General features: G+C 43.0%; 1 protein-coding gene across 1 annotated transcript; it reads right to left on the bottom strand.

The window, feature by feature from the left end:
- Positions 1–346: 346 nt before the first annotated feature.
- neurod4 (neuronal differentiation 4) lies at positions 347–3,310 on the bottom strand. Its single transcript, XM_050065955.1, has 2 exons — positions 3,110–3,310; positions 347–2,193 (listed from the first exon to the last, which is right to left on the bottom strand). Exon 2 carries the CDS (start codon positions 2,184–2,186, stop codon positions 1,107–1,109), a length of 1,080 nt encoding a protein of 359 aa, XP_049921912.1. The 5' UTR covers positions 2,187–2,193; positions 3,110–3,310; the 3' UTR covers positions 347–1,106.
- Positions 3,311–10,923: the final 7,613 nt, after the last annotated feature.

Here is a 10,923-nt window from a genome sequence, read left to right as displayed (position 1 = left end):
TGTGGCATTTATTCCCCTGTTAAGTATGATAACAGTAATGGTAACTTAATTTATTACTTTTAATTTTGTTGTAAAATAATTAAAATTACTCTTCTGACTTGTGGTGCCTTATGCAGCATATGTGGTCTGCCATGTATATCACAATGTAAATACAATGGGGAAAATGCAAAAGGTCGTTTATTTTAATGGAAACCTTTCTACATTATTAATATTCAAGTGGTATCTACTTGATGTATTGGAGCTGCATATTGGTAACCTCAGCTACACTGGGAGACATGAACTCTCTGTTGAGCTGATATTAAAGGACAAGATGACATAACAGAAGAAAACACATGGCAAATATCGTTACTATGGAAATAGCATATAATATAAGAATATTTATTCAATTAAGTGCGAAACAGCAACATATTTACAACAGTACAGTATGACAAAAAATGTGACACCAAATGAACAAGTACCTGAAAGACCTCAAATAAATAAATTAAATACAGTACAGCTGCTAAGTGACTGACAACAAACCAAGAAGACAGTGAAACAAAAACTGTGCTGAGAACAATATAAAAAAGGACAAGACGTTATCAAAATAAATATTAAATACAGATATAAATAAATGCATTGCTTTTTCTTATGGCCAGGGGGACATTGGCTGTAGGCCTCAGTGCACAATTTAGGTTATGACCTTTTGTTCAATTTTGTTTCATATGCAGATCTAACAACGTTATCCTGTTTTTGTTCGACTCCTACACTTGAAACACTTGTGTGAATGTCAGATTTGGTAAAATAATAAACTTTGTAGCAACCAAAGGGGGCAACTTCTTCAGAAATAATCAGAATCCAAATAATATATTCTTAACAAAAAAATAATAAATAGTAAAAGTTATGGGTGCATGTTTGTATCAGGTAGATTGAGTTGAGGTGGTGAGTCTGTCTCTGAGCATTCAGTGCTCTCCCAGAGTACTAGACAACATAATGCAAACCATTTTCTCTATACAGTCAGTACCACGGTCATCGTTTTTACAGCAGTTCGTTCAAGAGCAGTGTGTCTCGCCTGGATGCTTTCACAGCAGAGTCAATCACTGGTCCTCTCAACTGTTCATGGTCACACTTTAGATGGTGCCCATCTGAGAGGCGACCAGGTGAGAGGGAGCGAAGGAGTCAAAAGCCACATCCAGGGGCAGCTCATAGCGTGAAGCTTGAAAAAGTGGGTGGCCCTGAGGCCCCCCTGGTAGGCCGGCAGCCGTGGAAGTGGGGTAATGGTGGGATGAGAGGTAGTGGGCATGGTGGCCAGGGTGGGGCGTGTAGTTCCTCTCTGACTCACGGGGAGAGGGCTCCTGCTTCAGGGCAAAGTTACCGCTAATGCTCAGTGGGGGAGTAAGGGGCCCATCGTATGGCGGGGTGCCGCTGCTGCACTCGTTAGGGGAGGGGTTATCATATACAGGCCCTTTGAATCCCTTCATATGGAGGAGGTGAGAAGCCTCCAGGGAGCCGTAGGGGGGGCTGGGAAGGCCTGGAGACGGGTAGCTGAGGGGATGGCCAGCCTGACTCCCCATGCCACCCACCCCAGGGCCTCCGCACTTGTCTTCCAGCTTGTTGAGCATCATCGGACTGGGTCCCAGCTGCAAGCAGCCGGCCACAAGGTTACTGGTGGGCTGAGACAGACCTTTACACAGCATCTCCACAAAGCCATGGCTTTCTGGGGACTGACCACTCTCAAGCACCTCCGACAGAGCCCAGATGTAGTTGCGTGCCAGCCGTAGTGTCTCAATCTTTGAAAGCTTTTGTGTCTTGGAGTAGCAGGGCATCACTCTGCGCAGATTATCCAGGGCATCGTTCAGCCCGTGCATACGTGAACGTTCCCTGGCGTTGGCTTTGACCCGCCGGGCACGAAACCTCTCCTGTCTCGCTTTGGTCATCTTCTTCTTCTTAGGGCCTCTCCTTTTGGGAGCTTGTTCTCCATTTGGTCCAATCTCCTCATCATCATCCTCCTCCTCTTCTTCCTCAATATCCTCACTGCCCAGTTCTGTGCAGGAGCGGACTCGGCCCCCTACGGTCAGGCCATGGCGCCCCCTCATCTCTGGGCTTACCTCTCCGTCCTGTGAGCTGCCATCGTCCTCCTCCTCCAGCCAGCCGAGGGAGCTCACCAGCTCACTCATGTCTCCGCTCTTTCCGTATGGTTTGGTCATCATTTTGGATCTGAAGGAAAACAGCACAAAGAAGTGGTCAATCAACAGATACAACCTCTAAATGTTTAATATCTGTAAATGTAAATGCAGCATGCTACTTCCTAAAATGTTAATATAATGATAAGGTTTTGTATTGTGATTGATTAAGGAACAAGAAGCAGTGCGTGACATAGTGATTGGCAACTCAAGTCCCATGAAACAGAGAATGAGAGCTCTCATTTCAGCACTGCAGTGTGGACAGCTCATTCTCTGCTCAGGAGCTGTTTGCTCTAACAACATGGCAAAGGAGGAAACCCTGTGATAATTTGAAATTATGATAGTGTGATATTCTGATATTAAGGAGTACGTGGCTGTTTTTAGAATGAATGGTCCCCTGCTGTTATGATGTAGTCGCTAAAGAGACGCTGTCAATCTGGGACACGACGGGATTTACTCAGCATATAAAGCTCAAAGATTAAATAGGCAACATCCAACTCAACACACATGTGGACAAGCCGCCCACATCTCAGTTTTTTTGATATTATTAAATCTGTTACATCTTGCAGAATGAATGCATATTGCCCGAACGTTAAATAGTGTTACTTTACTTTCAAAGTCAGACCTCAGACAGTTTGTTTTGGTTTTGGGGGAAAACCCGTCCCAGTTAATTATTGCGCACTGACGCGTAAAAGTGGGACAGATTGCTGTATATTATGAATTCAGCACTTTAGACGTGTAACTGTGTCTGGATTATACCACTAAATATAATCACAAGAACGCTGCAAATACTGTTATTTTAGTTAAGTGAAATCGACAGTAAATTTTGTAGATGAGCTGTAGTGGACTTTTTTCTGTCTATTGGAAGGCAACAAATGCGCATGTGCTGCAATTAGGAGCACATTTTATTAACTAATAAGATCTATTTTATAATAATGATGTAAACTCACCTGTTTGGATTTGAGGCTCTCTCTGCGCAAAATAACAAAACGACCAGGTTAATTTAAGAAGACCTGCAACTGAGTGATTATTCCAGAGTCGCTGCGTTTCTCTCTTCGCGCATCCGCCAGAATCCAAAACTCTTCCGCTTCCTCAGATAACCATGAGTGCGCTTGGAACTTTCATCACCAAATGGCACGATCGGGCTGATGGTTTTGCCTTTAGCCGGGCAAGCCCCTCCCTCAGGCGCCCCACCCACTCTCAACTCATCCAAACGCGCGTGGCGGGCTCGTGGCCAGAAGTTTCACCATGCAAATACGGGGACAGAGAGAGAGAGAGAGAGAGAGAGAGCCCGGGTGTGCGTGTGGACAGTGCGTTATATGTAAATTGGGAGGTCCTGAAACATTGAGAGGGTTGGGGGTCAGTGCAGAAAATGTGCACACATTGAAAACGCATTAAATGATGTTGGACACACCAGGTATGTCAGGAGCATATCGGGTGTTACATTGAGCTTTAACAGACGCACATATCTGCCCACATCCTGGCACTTGTACGTTTTCATCAGCCACAGATTATTTCACTCACACCGGACAAACTCCTTATTGTTTAGGTTCATCTCATTCTAATTATCAGCCAAAAATATTTAGGATAGATAGACATATTCTTCATCATCCTCTCCCTCTGAGATCTCCTCACCTTGCAGTTTTGATGATATTGTTTAACCATGGTTAGGAATTTTAGCCATCTCAATGCACAGGTTATAGCAACAGCAACAGATTTGAAGCCCAGTATTTTTGTTGTCCTTACATTTAGGCCTAATCTTTTTGAACCCTTCATGTCACACAGTCTAAGGGGTCACAGATTTTGGGGTGACGCCTGTCTCCACCATGTTAAATCCTGCAGAAAGCCTATATGTCGCCCCTTAAAGCCACATTACACATCGCCACACTTGAAAATGAGGGACTAACGAAAAAAAATCCATTATTCAGTTTTAATTCCGTGTGTTAACTATCTTAATCGATTGTCTATCTCTTCATTAGTCGGTTGGATTAGGAATTTTCCACTTAATTAAACACAGTGTAGGCCTGGTCTTCGCTGCGTAAAGAGACGCTCTTCCATGTGTGCGTATTTAAGTGATTTTGACAGCTTAGTGTGCGGAGAGCAGGTGTGTGCGCTGTCCACCCACTTATTCAGTTGTTTTCTTCCAGTTTTAGCGTCATATTTTGCCCCCAAGGGCTATCTGATTATTGAATCGATTGGCGCAGTGATGAAAAAACAGGTACTATGTGGTGCGCTTAAACCCTGACCCAAGCGGGGAGCTTTTAAGTATTTAGGCTGTAAAATAGGCTTTCAATAGATTAATTGTCAAGACATGCTTGCTAATTTCCTGTTTGTAGTTTCATTTGTCTGTCTTTTTTGTTTTCTCGTTGTTTTTCCAAAGGTTCATTAACACTTTGACACTGACTTGACTTTTCAAAGCAATCCGTGCAGGTCTTAAAACATGGCCTTTATTGTTTAAACACTAATCGTATCTCAGCATTGCGCATTTTCCTCAGTTTTGACTACAAATACCACGGCATAATAAACGGCCGCCGGTCCTCGTGCGTGGCGAGCCGCAGCGCCCCGGGGGTCTATTGTCATCACTGGCCATTGACAGCCGGGGTCTCGCGAGCCGCACGTGCCCCCGCATTGATCCCATTGTGCGCGCGATTGCGCACAGCTGTGTTGGAGACTGGGAGAGACTGAACTTTGCCAACAGCACCGTGGGCTCTGCGCGTTTCTGAGTGTGCGGTGTATTTCCATGTCTGAGAAATAAGATATGGTCACGTGACTAATCTGCAACATCGCTAAAAACAGGCACTTATCCAACGATTTATTGAACAGACCCTAACAGATGGCTGGATATAGGAAGCGTTGGGGGTGGGGGCATCTGTTGCTTGGATGCTCACGCGTCACCGCTTGCCCCCAAGATGATGTCTCGTGCTGAAACAGCATTTATCCACCACGCTAACGGCCCTAATCACTCCTGGTCAGTGCACTGGCCATAAAGGCATGTGGACACAGAGAAAGACAGCCCTCTCCTTTGTGTGTGTGTGTGTGTGTGTGTGTGTGTGTGTTGCCCCATGTCATGTGTACAGCAACAACTCTAGACTAATGTGATGTGCCCAAAGGTCCCCAGGTACATGCACCCCTACCCCCCAAACACATACACACACTACCCCAGTGTCCCATGAGTGAGACTATGGCCTCTACCACACCTGCAGCCTGCATGGGGAATTGGAGCTTCGCAGTCTCCCACAATCCCCATCGGTTTCCCAAATGACTGAGTGACTAACGGTGAGGGAATTGTGTCCTGCTCCCATTTAAGCAGTAACATAGATAGCCAGCCTTCTGGAAGAGGTCACGGTGGACACATCTGATGTGAAGCAACTTTTGATGAGTTTGTACGATTTTAAACTGGGTACTCCAAAAATATTTATTAAAAAAAAAACACTTTTTACAAAAGTCATGCGGCCCATTACTGGCCTACCATGTTCCTCCTAAGAAAGTGTTTAATAGGAAAAGATTCAGAAAAAATCTTGTGGGTGTTGTGTTTTAGTTTTTGTGACTGAGACTGTCTTAATGTAGAAATGAGCTGTCCAAAATAAGTTTTTGTTTATAGATCTAACCAAATGAGTACCAGTCTTACATTCGCTATTTAAGTGCTGTTGTTGCTATTAAAGGGGGTAACCCCCATCCTTACAAAAAACACTGCCACAAGTGAGTTGTCTCTCGCTCTGGTCCCCGGGGACTCCGAGTGGAATGGGAGGGATTCGTGCGCTGTGCTGACAGATGGGTCCTTGTTCCTGTCTTTTTCTTCATCTCTATCTCCCTCTCCCTCTTTTGCTAAAACACAGACACACTCACACACACCAAGACTGAACGAATACAATAGGAATTAAAGCTCTACACACATGCTCCCTGGACCGCTTCTGAAAGCTGAGCCCCTTGTAGTGATCATAAAAGATGGAGGGAGCGTGGATTTGCAAGAGGGGTTGGTGGGGTAAGGGGTGGGGGTGATGCGGCACAGGATGGTGAGACTAGAGAGATGAAATTGTTTTGTCAAACTAAAATTAAAAGTTTGGTTGTGTCAACCATCTGTGTTTATTTATATACATAATTAAGTTTTATGTTTAGTGCTTTTGACAAAAGCAAGTCTGTCTTTTGCACATGCACTTTGACTATTTACAAGTTATTTCTATTTTATTGCAAAGCTTTACAGTAATTGTGTGTGTGTTTGTGTGTATGTGTGTGTGTTAAGAAGTCCCAGGGCTCAGTTCTCTCCATTTGCTGCTCACTGAGGCTGAATATAGTTACATAGCAGACTTTCCTGCGGGAGAGACTGACAGGCCTACTGACTCTGCTGCACACAGGGGAACATCAGTGGTCTAACACACACACACACAAACACAAACACACAAACACACACACATAGTGAATCATAGGTTAAAACCTTGATGACTGATTCTTACACCATCCACTTCATTTTTCATTGTTAGACATTGAAAGTAGATATTTTAGACAAGTCTAAATGTTGAATCATTTTAAAGTTGAACCTGAAGTCAAATACTTTATTTTCTTCATACATGTTTTTCTCTGTGTAAATCAAACAATAATAATGTTTTCCATTTTTGACTTTGGCCCAATTCTTGAAAGGGAATTTATTTAATTTTCAAAACAATAGGTTCAAATCTTTGAACAATCAGTTTCTCATTTGTTCAAGCTAAGTGCAAGTGTTTTGGCACGTGTGCAAAAGATTGAGTACAATTACCTACAACTTGCAGAAAAACCACTTGCACATGCTCCCTGATCAAAACTGTTGAGTTGGTTCAGAGTGAAACTGTCATACCCCTCACAACTTCTAAACATGTATCATCTAAGCCATCACATGCAAAATGAACCATTCAGTCATCAAAATCTATCAGATATACATTTATATTCCATAAATGTCTATGACAGGGAACAGAGTGGTGCAGGAACGAGTCTGCATTTTTGCACTGCTTGTTCCCTCGTCTTGAAGTCAATGGGTATTTTAAGTGGATTTTTGGTTGGATGCCTGAAATAAGGTCTGTGGTTAACATAAGCTCAAGAGACTTTTACGTTTATTTCTGCAGCATAAAGTATATCAGTCAATACCCCACTCGTGAATTTTGAAGCTTTTATATCTCTTGAAAAAGGCCATCGCTTATAAGTGGTGAAAAGGGACTACAGAACTTCATCACACGGAGCACATCTCTGCAGCCATGTTGTGGTGGGGACCTAAAGTCATGCGGCCATAGTGTTTTCATAGAGCCTAACATTAGCCTTTTACCTCTTGTGATTGCATTTACACTGCAGAATTACTTGCAGGATTACTATTGCAACAACACATCATCGCATCATCAACTAACCTGTATCAAGACGGTCTAACCCAGCTCTCGTTCCCAATTAGTGGGTGAACAATCCAATGCTTGGTGAATTCTGCTTCACTTGTGAGGATTATCTTGCTGAAAAAACATGTAAGTATCAAACTGTTTTTGCCACAGAGTTTATTTTCTGCAATAATCCAAAATCCAATGAAAAATATTATTGCCTTTTTGTCAAGGGAACTGGGGCGGTGTTACTTTCTGGTATAGCCTATAAAAAAACATCATCCCTGCAGCACTCTGTCTTAGACATCGGCTAAATTGGCAGTTTACCTGCCCAGTGACAGTAATGAACCAAGAATTACTCAACCAATTCTTTCTTTATTTATTTATTTTGACATGTCAATTTGTGGCAAATTTTCTGTTCACTGTATATGACTTTACATGAAAAATCAAAGGTGAATTTTCTGTTTACAATAAATGTAACACACTCCTACACAAATGACTTTACTGTATGTATGCATAAAAATGTGCACAGCCTTCTTGTGTAGCACAGTAAGCGGTCAATGTCAACAAAGAAGCAGGATAAAACAGAGATTTGTATACAAGAAACACTTCCAGAGTTGACTGCCAGTGTGATAAAACATCTAAACATTTTTACTATATGGCTCACATGATGACAAAACAGCTTTCATTTTAGTGGCATTGGCCAGTTCCCTGACACAATAGTGTATCTTGGGTGACTTACAACATTTTGCAGACGTGCAATAGAGTTTTGATGTCCCATTAAACAGTTATGACAATGGCACTCACAGTTTAGAGAATGTTACAACTGTTTCAAAAATTGAGCCAAAGCGATTGAGAAATACTGTCATCATCAAGACTACAGCATAAATGGAGTTTTACAACTGCAGGTTTTCACTGTGCCACCTGCAGCCAACATACATTAAACCCTTGCACATGAACACACAAGGCGCACGATTGCTTCAGACCCAAAGAAGCCATGTGGCTAAGTGGAAAGTTATATTTATCTGTAGAAATATAATCTCATGTTTTGACTTCAAACCAGCATGTACACTTTTTGGCAAATGGCTAGCCATATCCATAAAACTGAGATGTCAACAACTTGTGCTTCACAAAGTGAGTCTTGATAAGATCTAGCAGCATCTCATCCAGGCAAGATGAGCAGATTGCATGCATCTTATTCCTCTTCCTTTGGGCTAATGGATTTGGAAAACATTCCAATCGGGCAGAAATGTAGCTACAGAATGGGAATCAGGCCTGAGGGCAATTCTCACTAAGTAGGGAGAGAGCCATTAAACAAAGGTGCCTGTGGTTTCATATTCAGGATACTTTACAACCTCCGTCCCAGGACATCAACAGTGTTTTTGGGTGTGCTGTTAGAGGGGGCAGAGGAGGGGGAGGAGGATCCATCTGCCATGCTGCTGCTCCTCAGGGAGACGGGCATATCCCAGGGGTGTTTTGGAGAGAGAGGGGCTGAAAGGATTACACCCAACCACTAATCAACGACGGTAATCTGTGGGCCCCTGTGCAAAATCCCCTCCGATCCAAACAACAATTTGGGACAGAAGAAAAAAACTCAGTGTACAGGGACGTCTAACTGATGTTGAACAACCTGACAAATCCAAGGACAAATACAGGTGATTTTTAATTGGGAAAACTGACTGTGGAGGTGTGATTGGCAAAGAGCCATGGTGTCTGTGATCAGGTGCAAGTGTCCCACAAGTGGCCCAGTCTGATTCCCAGTGTGACCATTATGCAAATACAGCAACTAGACAAGCCTGCAACATAAATTAGTCTAACGGATAAAAGCACTTTTCTAATCAAATCAGATTGTGAAAGGTTTTTCTTGCATGTTGGTGTCTATGACCAAACATAACGTAGGAATATTTCATGTTTCACATAAGCTTTTTAATTAGACACACATTGTATTTATTTGTTCATGTCTGTAGACAGGAATAAGAAGTTGTTTTTATTTGTAGTCCTGAAAATGAACTACTATCAGTTGATTCCATGCTGTCTCAAGGTGAGCCCTGCAGATTGGTTTTTCCTGAGCTTTCCAAAGACTGGCACAGCAGGAACCAGCACAAGGTGCAGCTGTTGAGCTGTTGTCCTGGCAGGTTCTCTCCATCCGGTAAAAGAATAGCAGGGAATCAAGTTGCCACTAGTTTCATGGTCCCTTGTCAGTATGGTTTTGATGTCTGGGGCCTGGGTGGGGTCTGGATCTGGTAGTGGTGGGTTTAAAGCTCCACAGGACTATAGAAGAAGCTGCCTAATGATGGTGCCAGTCCTCCAGGGCATAGGGAACTGGAGCATCCTGGCCTGCACCTCTTCTACCTCCTGCAGTATGCCCATTGGCTAGGCAGCGTCTAAGCTCCCTATCCCCATAGCCTCATTGTTTAGTGGGCCCGGCACTGTCAATATTAAGCCTGGCTAATGTGATCTAGAGGCAGCTGGAGCAGCCCCGATTATTACCATGACACAGCCGACTGAGGGGTGTAATATCATTAAAAATAAATCAGGTGGTTTGGAGATTTGCTGTAGCAGGGGGGACTTTGAATGGCATTAGGTGGGAGAACTGCCATAATTTCATTAGTCAGTTGGGGCACCTCAGAGGATCTGTTGAAACATTTCCTTTAAGTTGGGGAGTAATTGAATTTGCTTTCACAACACTGCACACGAAATGAAAGAAAGGGAAAACGACGGTGGTAATTTTTCCGATTAAGTGTCTAATAATTTAGGAAATTAATTTCAGCCATGTTAAGAACTATGCAGACGCCTGAATATCATAATAGGATAATATTTCAATTTGCTAATTGGTATATATTGTAGGTAATCTATTTGAGAGCAGACATATAGGATATTCCCGTTGTTATTATTAGCCTCTTGTGGTGGATTATTGTTGCAAATGATGAGGAAAACGTGAGGCGCTGCTAATCTTCTTAAAGTGCTTGCCACTGAGCTGTCTGCTCGGCAGACTCATCAGCAATCAGCTGGCAAGTGAATAGGCTGCAGGCTGACAGGCTCTATTAACATTTCAGAAATAAGATCATAAAAAAGATACTCTATATTGTACCTTTTATTTTATTTCTTGTTATTTTGATAATGGGCTTAGTAGGGTTGACTTTGTTGGGGGTCTTCTTTTCCTCATTTTGCATGTTCGATCTGCCATTAAAGCGCCAGAAGTGCCGTTGGTCTCGCAGCGAGGGTCTTATGTCGCTATTGTTTTGACGCTCGAGCCACATAAACGGTAATTTCAAGGCCCATTGAGCGCGCGATGGATTGTGCCCAAAATCCACTGACGAGTGGATAGCATTGATTATTGGAGGAGCGGGTAGAGTGACGCCAGAAGTTGTAAATCTGTCTTCAGATCTGCACAGTGATGTTAAAGTCAATCATTAAACATCGAAATACTAAAA

The sequence above is a fragment of the Epinephelus moara genome, chromosome 16 (genome assembly GCF_006386435.1).
Source record: "Epinephelus moara isolate mb chromosome 16, YSFRI_EMoa_1.0, whole genome shotgun sequence".
Taxonomy (NCBI): Eukaryota; Metazoa; Chordata; class Actinopteri; order Perciformes; family Serranidae; genus Epinephelus; species Epinephelus moara.
Note: the sequence above shows the minus strand (reverse complement) of the source record. Positions and strands in the feature narration are given on the sequence as shown.

What these genes read in the sequence shown, in the direction of transcription:
- neurod4 (XM_050065955.1), bottom strand. Translation starts at nt 2,186, where the DNA reads ATGATGACCAAACCATACGGAAAGAGCGGAGACATGAGTGAGCTGGTG.